General features: G+C 39.5%; 1 protein-coding gene across 1 annotated transcript in view; it reads right to left on the bottom strand.

The window, feature by feature from the left end:
* Positions 1-291: 291 nt before the first annotated feature.
* LOC129251487 (uncharacterized) overlaps positions 292-18,560 on the bottom strand; it is a 163,137-nt gene continuing 144,868 nt past the window's right edge. Inside the window, exons 4-12 of the mRNA XM_054890838.1 lie at positions 15,329-15,419; positions 9,765-10,152; positions 9,067-9,667; positions 8,636-8,812; positions 2,250-2,442; positions 1,901-2,165; positions 1,665-1,842; positions 1,555-1,566; positions 292-1,453 (exon numbers count right to left, since the gene is read on the bottom strand). Coding sequence (XP_054746813.1) covers positions 292-1,453; positions 1,555-1,566; positions 1,665-1,842; positions 1,901-2,165; positions 2,250-2,442; positions 8,636-8,812; positions 9,067-9,667; positions 9,765-10,152; positions 15,329-15,419 — 3,067 coding nt within the window. The remainder of the gene's footprint in view (positions 1,454-1,554; positions 1,567-1,664; positions 1,843-1,900; positions 2,166-2,249; positions 2,443-8,635; positions 8,813-9,066; positions 9,668-9,764; positions 10,153-15,328; positions 15,420-18,560) is intronic.

The raw sequence follows: 18,560 nt of genomic DNA, 5'->3' as shown, positions 1-18,560 counted from the left end.
GAATTAAGCGTATTACCTTACTTGGCAGCAAGCCAGTTGCATACCTTGAGGATGGGTTATAAAACTAAAACTAAAAGTTTCCCAAAAATATACAATAAAATGGCTTACAACAAGAGATACAAAGTTCCTTTAAGCATCACAAAGTTTAACAGTTTTGTTTAAACTTTAAACCGTACTATTATAATTTAATGAAAAATATGTGTCTTGTCTGCTTATTCATAGCCTTTGGCTAATCGAGTTTGCCATACCCGTCGGCGTTCGCAGCTTTAGGCGCACGCCTTAAACTGTGCCCTACCTGCTGAGCAAAGTCTCCACATTCAACGTCAGTTCATTGCGTCGCAATTCACTCTCCTCCCCTGGAGTCGTATTGCTCGAATTCACCGAAGCCGTCGTGGTTGCCGTCGAGGCATCCGTGGTGGGACTTTCCGTTACTGCACCGCCAACAACACTATAACCGACGCCGTTTAATGAGCGGGATGGCGCTGGCGAGGTGGGCGCCGACAGCAACGCGGCTGCTAATGTCGCACTCATTGGTGGTGTTTGTGCTTCCACCGTTGAAGGTGGACTGCGATTCAAATTGCTGTCCAAACTGCTGTGATGTTGTGAGGATGCAGGCGAAAGTGGTATTTCTTCAATCTTCTCGAGATCTTGTGTGATTGAGGTGGAATTCTGTTTGTGTGCCCGTGTCAAGGTGCCCTTCGGACTGCGTGAGGTTTCATGCAAGATCGGTATGTCCAACATGGAGGATTTGTTCGAGAGCGACATTGCGTGTGTGGCCTGCAGTGAGTTTTGATGATGTTGATGGTAATGATGTTCCGTTTTGGTTTGCGTATCGTCGCGATCGAGACTGAATTGCCGGCGTAAGAGGCGACTTGAGCCTGGCTTCGAATCGAATTTGACGCTGCTGCTGTGTACGCTACCACCGCCAGAGCCACTACCGCCGCCAACAGCGCTACAAACACCGCCGCCGCTGTAGAGATACTTGCCATCGTAGAACTGCGTTAGGTTACTTTCGCTGGGACTGAGACATTTGTAGTGGTTATAGGGTGAACTAAGATCCATCATCTCCTCGATTTTTTTATACAAGCGTGACGAGGAGCCGCCTGTAGAGCTGGGTAGACGATTGAAAGTATTAGGCGTGAGCAGATTGTCGGGCGTGAGCTCGGACATTTTGCGCGGCTGGGGGCTGGCGTTTGGTGTTTTCGTGGGGAATTCGGGACAAAGTGTTATGTTTGGGCTAATCGTGTTGGTCGAGGTGGAGTCGAGCGAGTAAGAGTTGGGCATGTTCGATGAACAAACGTCCGCATTGGTGGGAGGGGTGATCTCCACTTTCACTTCGACCGATTCACCGGCCAGTGACGAAGACTGACTCGAAGAGGGATTGGTGCTGTTACGCGATTTGTTCGCTTGCGCTTTAAGTGTAATTGAGTTGCGAATGAGTGACTCATCGAGGCTGAAAAAATTACAAGAAAAAAGGCAAGATACAAGGGTATTAGTTGAAGTGAATATAAAAATTGTTGGAACCAAACTTTTTATCTCACTTACGAAACTCACCCATGTGATTCACTATGTGAGCATTGCATTTATTTTTAAATAAACAGAGTAAGATTTATAATAAATAATTTTCACTATAAAATAAAAATAAAAAATATTTTTGCACTTACCCAATAGGCGGTGGTGCAGGCAATGGCTTGTCAAACCCCTTCTTGCCTAGTAGCCAAAATGTGTTCATCATACCTTTGCCCTTAATCTCAATCAATCCACGCTGCTCTATCGTATAGCCACCACGTGCTTCCAAGCGATCACGAGTTTCCTGTGACATGTGTATACGCCAAGAGGATCCTATGGAAAAAAACATTATTTCAGCGCCTTCTCTCTTTTTAACTCGTCGCTCTATTACCCGTTGATTCCATGCGTGACGCTGTATTCACAGTATCGCCGAAGAGACAGTAACGTGGCATAGTAAGTCCGACCACGCCCGCGCAGCAGGGACCTGTATGCAGTCCTATGCGTAGCTGCAATGGCACGCCTGGCAAATGTTTTACATTGAAGCGGCCACTTTGATGCAGCAAATCCAAAGCCATTGTGGCAATTTGTTCGGCATGATCGGGTATTTTGACTGGCAGGCCACTGACAACCATATAAGCATCGCCAATTGTCTCCACCTTGAGAAAAGTATTGGTAAAATAGGTATGTGTGAGTGTGTCAAGGTGTCAAGTGCCTCCTCAAATGTGGGAACCCCTACTCACCTTATACACATTGTATGCATTGATCGTTGCATCAAAAATGGTATAGAGATCATTTAGCAGATCGACAACCTGTACAGGACTGCAGTGCGCGGCAATCGTTGTAAAACCAACGATGTCACTAAAATATATTGTCACATCGGAGAATTCTTCTGGTTCAACAGCCAAACCCATTTTCAATTTTTCCGCTACCGAACTGAAAAGGAAATATTTTGCAGCCACATAGGATAGAGGGTAATTTTTGGATAGAAGTTTTTATATGTGCATAGTTTGTTAATTTAACTCTCAAACTCTTAAGACCGTCTACAGGAGGTTATCACTAAAATGTATGAGTAATTCTATGCAAATCCTTTTGTTTTCATCTGCTGAATTCACCAACTGAATGGTGCCAGTTTGCGCGTTCACAAAAAAATTACATAATTACAGAAGAAGCCATTCAGGACTATCTTAAAAATGCCGATCCAAATAGAAATGATGAGTATAACTTCTGGAAGACCACCAGGTACTTAAAACAACCTCCAATACGATATGTTCCTGTAAAAGATGTCAACAACACATGGTGCATAACAAGTAAAGACAAATAATTCGCTTTTGCCACCCATTTAAAAGAAACTTTTAAGCCATTCAAAATTAGCCGGGCCTGTTCTTGCCCTATGAACAAACCGATGCCCTGGGTAAAACTATACTGAAATTGAAACGGATAAAAAACTCAAAGCCCCCTGGTCACGCAAATATTGATGGTTGGACAATTAAACAACTTTCCGAGAAACGTTTGTTAGTTTTAGTTTTGCTTTTCAATAGCAGTTTTAGGCTGAGATATTTTCCAACTCAGTGGAAATGAGCTGAAATAATAGTGATACCCAAGGCAAATAAGCCTGAAGATAAATTGCCGATTAGCCTGTTGACAATATTCTCGAAAATATTCGAAAGAATACTGGAAACCCAATCAATCATTTCTGATCATCAATTTGATTTCAGGCAGATGCACGGTGCGTCGAAGCAATGTTATCGGATTTTTAAAACTATAATTGAATGCTTGGAGGAGAAAAAGTACTGTTGCGCCATATTTTTGGACATACAGCAAGCGTTTGACAAAGTCTGGCACTCAGGACTGTTATATAAACTAAAAAAGATACTCCCACTCCTTTCTACCTGAAATTATATATAAGCCAGAGTCATTTTCATGTTATCTATACTAATATTATAAAGAGGAAAACTTTGTTTGTTTGTAATGAATAGGCTCAAAAACTACTGGACCGATTTTAAAAATTCTTTCACCATTCGAAAGCTACATCATCCACGAGTAACATGGATTATATTTTATTTTGGAAATAGGGCTCGAGAATTAGGTCAAAACGTGGACCCGGATAACCTTCGGATGTGTATGTACAATATGGGTATCAAATGAAAGCTGTTGGTGAATGCTTTAGTTCAGAGTATTTCCATCCGCTCCGTGACTAGGGTCTCGAGATATAGGTCAAAACGTGGACCCGGGTAACCTTTGGTTGTGTATGTACAATATGGGTATCAAATGAAAGCTGTTGATAAGTGCTTTAATACGGGGTAATTTTCATACCTATTGATGATTAGGGTCTCGAAATATATGCCAAAACGTGGACCCGCCGTGTCTTTGAACCGAATTAAACCAAACTTACGCACATTGTTAAGTAAGTATTGAAAATGGGTTTCGTAAAGTTTGGTTGTAATTCGGAGCACTGTCAACGGGTACAGCGTTCTTTTGAACCAGCCATAATGTCGCTTACTTTTTTAACGCTTGGGGCGGAACTGAACTGTCAAATTGACAGTGTGAGTTACAATGTGTCAATATTTCTTTCTGATTTGGATGCCATAAGGAAAAAACGTAAGGGCAACATGTAAAAATTGTTTGTGCATTTTTTTGGAGTGGATTTTGGAACAGTGAATAATTTCTTACGAAATTTGAGAATTTAATGTGAAATCCGAATGAAATTATGTGTTCGTGCTCCAATGCTTAATAAAACATATAAATTGAAAGGAAAAATTCATGAATGATCAGGAAAAAAGACGATTGTTTCTTAGTTATTCATATGCGTTGATTTGAAATTTAAAAACAATCTTCTTTTTTCCTGATTTTCAATTTATATTTTATATTTACTCAAAAACAAATAGAAAAACAAAAAATATTGTTTATGCCAAAGCGCTTGAATAAAGAATAAAGAAATAAATAATATGAAAATCATATATTTTCTGTTCTAAACCATATCTATTCTATTTTAGTGTGCCCAGCGAAGGGGGCCGGGTTTGCTAGTGACATATACAGGGGAAAAAGCTTCTGATATTTGTGAAATAAAGGCCGGAGTTCCTGAAGGCAGTGTACTTGGACAAGTCTTTCCAGAATTTTCACTGCTGACACGCCAATTCCAGAGAATAAAAGCTTAACAGTTCCCACCTATGTGGATGACACTGCCATTCTTTCTTCTTCTCACTCGGCTAATGAAGCTTCTGAAATTGTTCAAGCGCTATTAAACGAATTAGAAGCTTGGCTTCGAAAATGGCACTTCTTGGTAAATGACTTAAAATCGGCTCATGTCACATTCACACTGAGAAAAGAAGACTGGCCTAGTGTCAGTCTTAACCACACTGTTATTCCAAAATCCAGTGGCGCTAGGTATCTTGGACTACAATTAGATAGAATACTAACATGGCGACAACGCATCACAGTTAAAAAATCTCAACTGAAAACAAAAACTCGTAAAATGTACTGGCTGTTTGGCCGAAATCTAAACTAAGTCTTAAGAACAAAATTCATTGCACCAAAGTTACTAATATGTATTATTACCATCTACTCTTTGTCTACCGACAAATTGTAAATTTTCGAACAGATTGTAGAGAAAACAAAACAAAATTATTTAGTATAGTTACTCCGAACTTAAATACAGTTGTTCCAACGAGGTTCCAATTCATGAATTTCATCCCTGAAGTGGGAATTTGGAAGGACTTGAAAATACGCTTTCACAGCTGTTATGACCTCATCATTTGATGAAAAACGCTTTCCAAACATGACTTTTTTTTAGGTCCAGAAACAAATTGAAGCCCCTAGAGGCAAAATCTGTTGAATTCGGTGGATGTGCCAACAATTCGAACTTTAATTAATGGATTTTAGCCATTATAAAATGCTCTTGTGACATGGTGCCTTGTTCTGATGAAAAATATTTTTTTTTCGTTTGCAAACTGGGTCTTTTTTCACGAATTTTTTCCTTTACCTGGTGTAAAAGGTTACGATAATATTCAGAATTTATTGTTTTACCAGTTTGCCAGCAATCCACAAACAAAATTCCTTTCGCATCTCAAAACACTGATGCTAATACCTTCTTGGCCGATTTCTGAACACGAACTCGTTTCGGAGCCGAAGAACCAGGTTCATACAACGCTTTACCCTCTTGCTTTGATATAGGATCATGGTGATAAACCAAAGTCTCATTCATACTGATAAATCGACGCACAAAATCCACTTTATCCATTCGAAAACGCTCTAAATGTTGCTGAGAAAGTCGCATTCGAATGTGTTTTTGTTCCATTGTCTTTCTCTATCAGCTTTCTGAGACCCAATACTTCAGTCAAATATCCCTAACACAACACAAGATGTCTAGGGCTTCTACTAAATCTTTTTCAGTCACTCGACGATTTTCCAATACGACCTCCTGTATTTTTTCTCCGATTTCTGGTGTTGCTGCTGTTTTTGGACGCCTTTCGCGTGGGTTGTTTTCAACGCTTATACGACCACGTTTAAATTCAGTAATCCATCTTTCTATTGGACAAATTGATGGCGAAGAGACCTTATACATTTTCAACATTCGTTCATGAATTTGCTTTGCTTTTAAATCTTCCAAAAATAAAAATTCGATCACTGCACGATTCTTGATTTTTTCCATTGTAACACATCGGTCAATAAGTCCCCGGTCTGACATATAGAGGGCGCCACTAACATAAAATTAGCTTTATGGTTCGAAAGAACATACCCTTTTAGGTATACTGTCAAATTTGTATGTCATTCGGATCATTATTGTGTGAGTTATTGAAGCTTTAGTGACGCTACTTTTGTTATTTTCAGAACAATGGAAAAAAAAGAATTTCGTGTGCTCATTAAACACTGCTTTTTGATGGGAAAAAATACCGTCGAAGCAAAACAGTGGTTGGACGATCATTATGGCACCTCTGCACCAGGCAAATCAACAGTGATCGACTGGTATGCTGATTTTAAACGCGGTCGTACGGACACCAACGATGCACACCGCTCTGGTCGCCCAAATGAGGCAGTTGTTCCCGAAAAAATCAAGCAGGTCCATAAATTGGTTTTGGCCGACCGTAAATTGAAGCTGGATGATATTGCTGACATCGTAAAGATATCAAAGGGAAGTGTTTTCACCATTTTACACGACCATTTGTCGATGCGGAAGCTATGTTCGAAGTGGGTGCCGCGTTTGCTGACTGTGGACCAAAAACAGCAACGTCTCGATGATTCCGAGAGCTGGCAAAACTGGCATCGAACGTTTGGAAAGGCGTTGGACTGACTGTATAGCTTTAGAAGGAAACTATATTGATGAATAAACTCGAATTTTGATGTAACTCTTGTGTTTTCTTTGTTAGACCGGGGACTTATTGACCGATGTGTTAGATAATACTGTGACACGTCGATATGAAATGGCTTCTAAACCAAGAATAAACTGACCGATTGAAATAGCATAACATATCATCTCTCTTATCGAACCGCAAAACTTATTGAACAACCCAGTATGTTGATTAATTACAACTGGAACACTGCGATGCTAATTTCTTTGGAGGACGTGAACCCTCTACCTTCTTATGAAAAGGGTATTTTTTACTCCCTATCAAGTGCAATAGAAAAACAATCACATAAAAAATATGTATAACATTTACTTATATATTTACTAGGGTGAAAAAAAAATGTCCAAGAAATGATACAAAAAATAAAAGTCCAAATTAATATATAAATAAATTTTTATTTGTTTTATTTACATATATATATAATATTTTAAATTTTACTTTTAGGGGTTTTCAAGGTCTCTAAAAATAGCAAAAAATGCTATACTAATAAAACATAGGATACAGCTTTTTGGACGTTTGGAAAGGGATATTAAAAAAGGAGGTTAAATAGGAGGTCTGTAAACATTTTATATCAAATTTACGGAAAAGTACATTTCTACGAAAATTTAAGCGTTCTAATTTTCAAAGCATTTGGCGGCTCTGGCAAGGTAGGTAAGGTAGGTGAAATGGGTTGAAGTGCCTGTCCTCAAGTAGCACTAAAGCCCCGTTTTGATACCATTATGAGACCTTCAACAGGCAGATATCTACAGCCAGCCAGAGCTGTAGATGGGATTTAGGTTGGCGCACTGCCCCAGGCTGTCGAAGAAAGGAGCTCCCAGTGACCTTAGTCGTATAACTGCCAAACCCGGACATTTACAGAGAAAATGCTCTACAGTCTCTTTCTCTGAAAGGTCCCCACAATGGGTTAATGGTAATAGTGACCGGTAAACACAGCTACCAGTTTGGAAAATGAATGGCGAGGAGTCCAAAGGACTTTCTGAGTCCTTCGTATATCCTATTGCGGCCAAAGGGTTTTCGAAATAGCACATGAAGAAATGGAGCTCCATCTTTTCTGCGCTTTCCGGAGAAATAATTTGCGCAGTTCTCTTTTAACAACTGTCAGGGTATGCCGATTACCGATGATCTGCTCCTTAAAAGAGTTTACTAATTTCGTTCTGCACCATGGCGTCGTCAGAGCCTTAATCGCGGCTTGATTATCGGAGAAAATGTTAATATCTCCCTCGCTCCCGCGTTCCCTAAGTAGGATCCCTGCAGGATCGCAAAGACTTCTGTTTAAAAAACACTAGCAGTGTTCGGCAGTTTAAAGGAGATAGATAAATTGGCAGATTTAGAGAAAACCCCTGCTTCGACTCCCGATTCCATCTTGGGACCGTCAGTGAAGACATAAGTGCAAGCTTCGGTTCAGATTTTGGCTCTAGCAAAAAAAAACCCCAAAAAAAAAAACGAAATGTGGAATACTCATTTGTTTGTGCCATCCTAATGTTATAAAATAAAATATACATATGGCATACAGTTAAATGTTATTTAAAAAAAGATGCGCATAAAACCAAGTACAATATCTAAATGAATAAATTTTCAAAGCACTAAGTTTTCGGTTTAGGACTAAGGTTTAAATAAAGGGTGACGCCTAGATGTCAGTAGTGAATAATTTCTAGATGGTACCTTTTTAATGTCATCTTTGACATTTGTCAAGTTAACATCTGTACATTTTTACATGTTACTGCTTAGACGTTTACTGCTTGTGAATACCCATTTTTTTGCTAAGCCGTACAATCACTACTTACCTCGGCAGCATTCGATTTAACAACTGCTCGGTTTTTTTCCTTTCAATATCCAGCTGATCCGTGCGCTCCCGTATCAGTTCTTCCAAATTGTTCGAGTACTTTTCGAGCATCTGAAACATCGTATCAACGAAATTCACCTTACGTCCATGATTGAGCATCTTGAAACGCTCGTACACACTGACAAATGATGATGATGACGATGGCGTGTAGCAACATTATCCGCAGCACATCATTGACGGAGTCATTAAGGTTGTCATGAACAGCCGGCAGGCAGCAAGAAAAGCAAATAAATAGAGTGACAGAAAATAGCATAAAATCAATAAATACACGCAGAAAGCCACAAGAAATATTTATAGGCACCCCGTTCCGCATTAGCGAAAAATAATGTACGACCAGAAAGGCAGTAAATACGATTGCTTTGCTTTACTCACGAATTAAAGTCCGGTCGCATGTCTGGCTGTTCAGCCCAGCACTGGCGCATAATGTTGATAGCCTCCGGCGGTGCTGCGCCCTTCGACACAGAGGGTCGTATCAGCGGTGGTGGCTTTTTAATCTTCGCTATTATTTCGTCCGGCGACAGCGACAGCATACAGTAGGGCTCCCCGCGCACCACCACCTCTTGCATGATGATGCCAAATGAATAGACATCGCCCATTTGTGTGCCCAATACGCGCCCATGGTGATTATGATGTACTTTCATTGAACGCAACAACTCTGGTGCTGTCCAAAGCAATTCCTTGGCGGTGCGTGCGGGTGGGAGTAGACCTTGCGCCTCGTAGAATGAGGCGATACCATAATCGGTTATTTTTAGCACCCAACGCGCATCGACAACACAATTGCGAGATGTTAATGTGCCGTGCACGCGTAGCGGAGATGTGTGCAAGTAGCGCATACCGCGCACCAAATCAGTCAGGAGGCTGAGACGGAAGCTCCAATCCAATTTTATTTCATCCATGATGAGCACATCTTGCAGTGAACCGCGTGAACAGTAATCGAACACCATGGCGGTGCGATTTGGGTCGGATAGCCAACCTAAGCAAAAGAAGGCAACAAAAGAGAAGGGTACAAAAACTTTTCACATACAAACTTTTAATTAAACGCGACGTTGCTAAAAGTATTTATTACGCACCAATTAAGGGGTTAATGTTCTCGTGTCGCATGCCATGCGCTATCACCAACTGATCCATTGCTTTGGCCTTCAACTCTGTTGAGCCGCTTAAGGGTATCTCTTTTAGTTGTACCAAGTCGCCATTGTAACGTGCGCGCATGTCCAGCAGCGCTGGATTATGGCGTGCCAAACTGTTTGTGCCCGATGTGCCTCTGCCGCCGTTTGCCGTGCCCGTTGTTGTACCAGCGCCAGTGGCGGTGGCTGTGCCTGCGCCTGGTATGATTAGGCCAAGGTTTTTTAGTGAACCAATTGAACCTTTCAGCAAATCAGGCTTATCCACTTCGGGGCCACCGAACTCCTGTAACTGTTGTAGCCAACAACAGAGCATCGCTTCGATGCCCTCATCGACCTACGTAAATAAGTAATAAGGGATTAGATAGATTTTATGTTACTTATATTCATAATTTTTATTACTGTAGCTATTTGTTTTTGGTATTAGTTAGGAGCGTTGGTTTGTAGATTTCTATATGTAATAAATATTTTTGTACATAAATAAATATGTGTATGTATGCCTCTATCAGTAAAAGTTGGTTTCTGGCGGGATTTAGTTCATATTGAAAATATATTTTAATTACTTACAGGTACATATGCAAGAAAAATATCTTTTCGCAGCGGATGGTAACATAGATGGCACTGGCGTTGAGATACTAAGTAAAAACCTATTTACGGGTTGATTCAGTTCATATTCAGATTAAAAATTAATTTCATTTGAATAAATAAAAAGTTCTGAGCGTTAATGCCTTTAATGAGCCATATCTCACGACGTATACGCATGTTTTATCGGGAAATACTTAAGGCAATTTGAAGGTGACATTATATGCTACTGTGGGCAAAAAGTAAGGTGAATTTATTTGTCAAACTTCGCGGGATTAAAATTTCGCTCTAGTTATTTTTTTCATGAGTTGGCAGCACTGTGAATGTCATTATCAGTAATATATTTACGCTTGTGTTTACCAAACGACCAAGAGTGCATTTTTCGATTTTTACAATGTCTGATTTTATTGAGCAGAGAAGTGCCATCAAATTTTGTTCGCGGAATGAAATTTCGGCTGCGGAAACGTTTAGCATGTTGCAGAAGGCATTTGGTGATTCGACCATGTTGCAGAAAAATGTTTATAAGTGGTACAAAGACTTCAAAGAGGGTCGAGAACGTGTTGATGACTTGGAGCGCTCCGGACGACCATCGACGTCAACAGATGACCAACACGTCAATAAAGAGAAGGAGTTAGTACTCAAAAATCGTCGGTTGACTGTTAAAGACCTTACTAATATGATCGGAATATCAGAAGGATCTGTGAAAACCAATTTGAAAGACCATTTGGGCCTACGAAAAGTCAAATCTCGTTTGGTACCGAAAACTCTCAACTTCTTGGAAAAAAGTCGTCGCGTTCATGTGTGTGAAACAATGCTTTCAGACTATCAGAACAAGCTCAAATGCATCATTACGGGAGATGAGACTTGGATTTATGCTTACGACCCTGAAACAACCGACCAATCAAGCGAATATCGTGCTAAAGGCGAGGCCAGACCGAAAAGAGCACGTCAAAGTTGTTCAAAAATAAAGGTCATGATGACAGTTTTTTTCGATTTTCGTGGTGTGGTGTAGTAGGAATTCCTTCCACCTGGCCAAACTGTTAATAAGGAATATTATTTGAGCGTTATGCGTCGTTTACGTGAAGCAATTCGTCTAAAAAGACCAGAAATATGGGCCAACAACTCTTGGTTTTTGCATCACGATAATGCACCGTCTCACACTGCACTCGTTCTTCGTGACCATTTCGCCAAAAATGCCACGCATATCGTTCCGCCACCACCGTATTCGCCTGATTTGGCTCCGTGTGACTTCTGGCTATTCCCAAAACTCAAGAGACCACTCCGGAGAACGCGTTTTGTGTCGATTGAGGAGCTAAAAGCTGAATCGAAGAAAGTGCTGATGGCTATACCGGAAATGGACTATTTGGCATGTTTCGGGATTTTTCATTTTACAACCAAATTCACCTTACTTTTTGCCCACCCTTACACCCTTTTTGGGTGTATGGCCGAGCTCCTTCTCCTATTTGTGGTGTGGGTCTTGATGTTGATGGAGGGGCCTGCAGTTTCAAGTCGACTCCGAACGGCAGATATTTTTTATAAGGAACTTTTTCTTGGCAGAAATACACTCGGAGGTTTGCCATTGTCTGCCAAGGGGCGACCGCTATTAGAAAACTGTTTTTCTTAATTTTGATGTTTCACCGAGATTCGAACCTGCGTTCTCTCTGTGAGTTCCACAAGGTGACATTGCACTTTGAAAAAATTTAAAAGTCACAGCAGGCGGCTAAAACCATTTGTGCTGTTTATGGACTATCGAATGCAACAGAAAAGTAGTGGTAATATGGACGTCGAAGATGAGGTGCGCTCTAGTAGGCCAATCATCCGAAATGTCGATAAATTATCGAAATGGTGAAGTCAAATGGGTATGTGAACTCTGTGACTAGGCACTGAGAATACGCCAAAAAAAGTTGTTCAGTTCGTCTTGAAGCGTTTAAGAATACTGAAAATTGGTAGCATCATCTCCTATGACATTGACATCTCAGGCATTAGTTCAGCAAGCATATCAGACCCCCTGTTATTTTGATGAATGTTTGAGCAAATGGTAGTTTTGGTTGTTTTTAGCATAAACTTTCTCGCTTGGGATTGGATATGATTGTGAAGAGGTGTGAGTGTGTGAAAAATGGGATATAAAACTGTGTGACTAAAGCTTTTTAAATCTGATTAAAAAGTTTGCTGAAAATATCGTGTATTATTGGCTCTTTAACTTGTATTTATCCTGTGAAGACGGATTTAGTACACTTCACCAGGAAGTACAAGTTTCCGAACTGGACTCCACCTAGGCTGAATAGCATCGCACAGCAGGTTAAGACATATAATAAGCCCCTAGGAGTAATGTTGTATATTAACCAAACGTGGAAGCTCAATGTGCAAGAACGAACGAAGAAAGCATTCAATGCCTTATACGCCTGTCTGTAAGATATGGGACTCATCTCCATGACTTTTATATTGGATTTACACGGCCAATAGTGCTTTATTGCATTCTAGTAGGGTAGACAAGTTTGAACCAGAAAATATCCGCTAACAAATCTGAGAAAGTACAAAGAGTTGCACTCCTACAGCAACACTGTACAAGATATTTGACCTTCACCCAATAGACTTAGTAACAACAAATTCTGCAAAGATGTGTAAACTTAAGCTATTCACAACAGTGCAACTAGTTCAAAGGACTTATGGCCACAACCGTATATGCAGAGACTTAAACGCTGCCTCGGACTATGTTATTCCTCAAGCTAAATTTTCTTACATGGAACCAAAGGTAGTATTAGAAAAGGATGAAAGGCGGAAGGGACAACTTTCAACGCACCACACTTTTAATATATGCACAGACGGTTCCAAAATGGAAGAGGTTGTTGGAGCCGGAGTATTCTGCTCGGAATTAGGCTATGAATAGTCATACAATTTACCGGACTACTGCAGTGTGTTCTATGTTGAAATCTACGCAGCAACGAAAGCAGCAGACTTAGTCATAGAGAACACTCTTCTGAACTTTCAAATAAAGTTATACATTGACAACCAAGCATTGACAGCAATAGCAGCTGTAATGACAAACTAACACTGCGTATGACAATGCCGGAACAGGATGGATGAGCTAGGAACTAAGAGACAAGCCACCATCTACTGGGTTCTAAGACACAAGGGAGTTTAAGGAAACGACAAAGTGGATATATTAGCCAAAGCAGACGCAAATCTTTCTGGTGCTAGCGCGGCCATACAAATACCTCTCATCAAACATCGACTGTATAAAGATGCAGCTCTGATTCAAGAAGCGAATTTAAAATGGGAAAGAACCTGGAGGATTGTGAAGGTCATACAACGCAGGCACAATATCAGGTCTCCCAACACTCCAGCCATTTTTTAACCCCTCCAAAAAATAGGATTTGTCAAACTCTCCAAAATACGTCTCTGTCTCGGCGATGACTTCCTCGTTTAAACTAAATTTTTTTTTCTCGCTAGCTATTTCTTTATGTTAGGGAACAAGAAAAATTTGCAGGGAGCTATATCGGTTGAATGGGGAGTGCGGTAGCACTTCATAACGCAATTCATGCAGTTTGGCGGCTACAACTCCGAATGAATGTATTGGTGCGTTATCATGGTGAAACAGAACCTTCACTTTCGCCCAATGCGGCCGTGTCTCGTTAAATTTTTTGTAAAAGCGGTCCAATAACTCCCTGTAGTATTGTATAGTGATCGTTCTTCCTTTTTCTAAACAATCCATGAGGATGACGCCGTTCGCATCCAAAAAAATCGTCGTCATGATGTTTTCGGCCGATGGTACTGTCTTCGCCTTCTTTGAAGCTGATTCACCGGGAGAAATCCATTGTTTTGATTTTTGCTTAGTTTCTGGTGGGTAATGATGAATCCAGGTTTCATCAACGGTGACAGCTCGACGCAAAAATTCCTTCGGATCTCGCTTAAATTGCTCCAAACACTGCTTCGAAGTTAACAGTCGCAACCGCTTTTTGTCCACCATGAGCAATCGTGGCATCCATCGGGCCGACAATTTTTCCATTGCCAACTTATCATGTAAAATATTAATTGCCGTTCCGGTCGACACACCTATGGTCTCTGTTACTTCGCGCACTTTCGTTCGTCGATCAACGATAATTATGTCGTGGACTTTTTGAATGATTTCCTCGGTAACCACGATTGACGGGCGCCCTGGTCGCTCCTCATTAAAAACGAATGTTTGCCAACGTTTGAATTCGTTGCACCAATATCTAAATGTGGTCATAGATCGCGAAGCATTTCCGTAGGCAGCAACCAATTTTGCTTTTATTTCCTCACATTTTTTCGCATCCAAAAACAAAAAACTAATTACCGAACGAGTCTGCTCTTTTTCCATCTTAGCGAAAATCGCGAAACACGTCTTACTCGAATAGCTGCCAAACCCAAACTAACCTCTCAATTAGTCTGAAATTTATTTTGCCGTCGTTTGATCGATTGCAGCACACGAAGATAACACCAACTTCCCTCAGGTAGTTCTTGAACCGTCCTCGTTCAAGCATCGAAATAAAGATCGAATTTAATTCGTACTTGTATTCATGTTTGTAGTTCTAGGAGTACTACATATGTACTTATAACGAAAAAAAAATTTTGAAAACCAAAAACAACAAATGAATACTTATTTTTAAATTGCTACTTTTGCCGATTTAAATTTTTTTTTCAAATATCAAAAAAAAAAAAAAAATAAAATAATAAATGCGCGCTCATGTCGTTTTTCCATGGAACACCCAAAGCAGATGCCTCAGTACTTTCATATTCTTATTTAGTATACAGGAGCATCCATTTGTGTGCATAAAATTTCTTCTAATTTTACAACTAGCTCCCCTTGAGCGCAAATAAAAGCATTGCACTAGGCGTTCCAGCAGAATCTTCACACTTTTAGAAGCATTTTCTGCTACAATAAAAGCAAAAAAACAAACACTTTTACTTACCCTACGCGAATCAACTGGGAAGACAAAATCATCAGCGGAAAGCACAATCTTATTGGGTCCTTTCGAAAGGCGCTTACGCAGCAAGTAATTCCTGAAAGTATAACCATAAGTGGGTAATTAGTGAAAAAATGTGAGCACTAAAAATTCAGCCATAAAATTTCTGTTTCCGCATATACAACGGTACTACCTAAATATAAAGCACATAATACTAGACGTAATACCCACTTTGCAAACCAAAAAACAAAAAAAATAAAAAAAAAAATTAAAAAAAATACCAGCGACTTGAGAACCACAAGAATACGAGTACTTGGTCGCTGACAGAGTGTAGTGAAATGAGAGTGCGCTGCTCTTATGTATTAACCTGTCATTTGCAGTAATGCCGTGTGCGTGTGCGTGCTTGTGTGGACATAAAAATAACTATGTGCAACAACAACAAATATAACTTAAACTAACCGCAGTTAAAAGGGCGGAATTTTATTAATGAGCTGTGCTAAAGTTTCACGCTCAACTATGTTTGATAATTTAGTGTGGTAGACCCCTATTCAGATTAGCACAAATACTCTGGTAGCAGTGGTTTTCTTCACGCTTTCTCAACTCTGCATCTTTGTTCGGTTTCAACTGTATACTGGGGATGTCAATCCCGGAGTGTTTGGGTTTCGGGGTCCCGTGTTTTCGATATTTTTAAGTGAGAAATTGCAGGGATTTTATAATTTTTTACGTAGCATAAAAAATGGAAGTAGAGAAATCACTTTTTAAATCAAAGCAGGCAGCATTGACTTCAACTTTTTAAGAAATATGTGTAGGCTTGAACGCTTTTATTTTTATATGTATCCCTCTGTGGGAAAAAGTTACACTAGCTAACTCGGGTTTTCATTTTAAAATAAAAATGAATTAAAACTGAATTTTTTTAAATTGTACGAGATTAAAAAATATATGAAAGTTGTGATTTGCTGCTTGGCAAGGGAAGTTGGGAATAGGGGTTTTTTTACAATCAGGGTTTATAAGGGTATACGGATTATGAAATTGAGACCATTGAACCTTTTTCAAGTGGAAAGAATGGGGATTGATAGTTTTAAGAATGTTATTCAAGGAGAATATGTCGAAAGTGATGAACGGGTAGGAATATGTATATTTGGCTGCTTCATCCGCTTTGACATTACTAGGGTTGCCTATGTGGCTAGGTATCCAAAGGAGCTCTAGTTTGTTAGGATATTTTATAACTTTATCCCTGATTCGACAAAAGATCTGATTACCATTAAAGGGGGAGCCTGCTTCAAAATCGATTTTTTTTGCATACATGTCTTCCCAAACTATCCAAGAATGTGTCCTCAAAATTTCAGAAGCAAATTCAAAATATTTTCGGAGTTACAGAAGAAATTGTGAACAAGCGTTGAACAGGTATACGAGCGGCCGGATCGCTCGAAGAGCGATTTCTCGTTTTTTTATTTTTACGATTTTTCCTAATTGGCGGGAGAGATAGGGAAAAAGTTAAACGTCCTATCGAAATGAGATTACATTGATTGTATTTGGAATTAAATTCTCTTCTAGTTGAACCTAAAAAACCTTAAGAAAGTTATGATTAACCCACTTTTTAAACAATTTAAAGTGAATTTGTTTTTCCAAAAAATTGAATTTTTTTTTAACTAGGGAAAAATTGTTGAATTTCTCACTTTTTGTTTAATTTTCTTGGTTTAAATAGAAGCTATACTATACTAGAATAAACATTTTTTTGGGTTTTTGGTTTCAGATGAAAATTGCGACCTGCATCTTTCCCGCCACACGATACATGCACACTCGAGGCGCCTCGGCAAAATGCTTAAGGCATAACATGACATATTTTTTAATGAAAAAATTTGAGAAGACTGTTGAAATATATATAAAAAAAAACCTGAAAGTTTCGTTTCAATCGAATATTTCTTTCCTTCCCAAAAAAAAACCACGAAAAGATTGATTTTTTGAAGCCTCTAAAGCAGGCTCCCCCCTTAATAATATTTTTTAGTGCTAGACAGGCTGACAGGCTGTCTGTACATATTACATAATATACATATTAGGAATTTCCCGTTATTATTTGTTGCATACTCTGACGCTTGGAGTATAAAAGGCGGAGCTATTCGGAGTCAGCCAACCATTGGTTACTAGGCTTCCGTCATTCTCTACCACAGCAAAAGTTGCACTATGGTCAGTAAATGAATCATCGGTGAAAATCCATACCCAACCCTGTAAGGATTGCGAGTAAATTATTTCCATAAAACGTTGTATAAAAACTGCTGAATTTGCGTTAAGTTTACGGAGAGCATGAAGGTCGATTTTTGTTGATGCCGGAAGCAGGTTCCAAGGACATTGACTACTAATTTTCGAGCAAGATGGCGACAAGAAATACCAAGGTTGCTGCAATTGTAGATACAACGACGTATGCCCGACCAAATTTCGGAAGACCGTTTATGCCGAAAAGAGGTTTTAAATGTGTTTAAGTTTATTTGTAGTGCTTGAAAATTTGATTATAAGTTTTGGAGTGGTTATTTGATATCTTACAGTGATAGATGGAAAACCAGTTTCAGCTAAGACATACTCATATATAAGAGACATTGTGAAGATGCTGTTTGGCACACCAGCCATAAATGGGAAGAAATCAATTTTATATAATACGAGGGATCGAGTAATGTTGATAAGTGTTTTTTGATGTATACGAAGGTGTTTTAATGCCAAATATTTAAAAATGTTCAGCCTAGTGAAGAGATTAGTTCTTGGTGTGGAACAGTGTGGTTTAAAAGTGTACTTATCTTTACAAATAACAAATAACAAGTATTTTAAGATTGGCTACGTTCTCTATTTGCGCATTGTTTACGCTAAGGCTTTTACGTTGACAATTATGTTCAAAAAGGATTTGAAATAACTGAATCCCGAAAATCTCGGTTTCGGAAAAATCGTAAAAATTTGCATCCCCACCGTATACACTACTCACCCATGAGTTTGCATCACTGCACTATTGCGTGCATACCTAAATACAAAGATATTGTGTCGCTGAACTTTCTTCGGCTTTATTTTAAAGTGCGTAAGGGTGAAAACTTTTATTTTTATTGTTTCAATTCTTGTGAGGATGCGCGCAACTTGACTCCTTGGTTGCTCAGAAACCACACATACACAAAAGCACTGCCTTGCTTCTCATTACGTACAAGTTTGTTCTCCTTTAGTGGTTCTTTAATGGCTTCGCGTATCGTTAAATTGCGGCTGC

The sequence above is a fragment of the Anastrepha obliqua genome, chromosome 1, assembly GCF_027943255.1.
Source record: "Anastrepha obliqua isolate idAnaObli1 chromosome 1, idAnaObli1_1.0, whole genome shotgun sequence".
Classification (NCBI taxonomy): domain Eukaryota; kingdom Metazoa; phylum Arthropoda; class Insecta; order Diptera; family Tephritidae; genus Anastrepha; species Anastrepha obliqua.
Note: the sequence above shows the minus strand (reverse complement) of the source record. Positions and strands in the feature narration are given on the sequence as shown.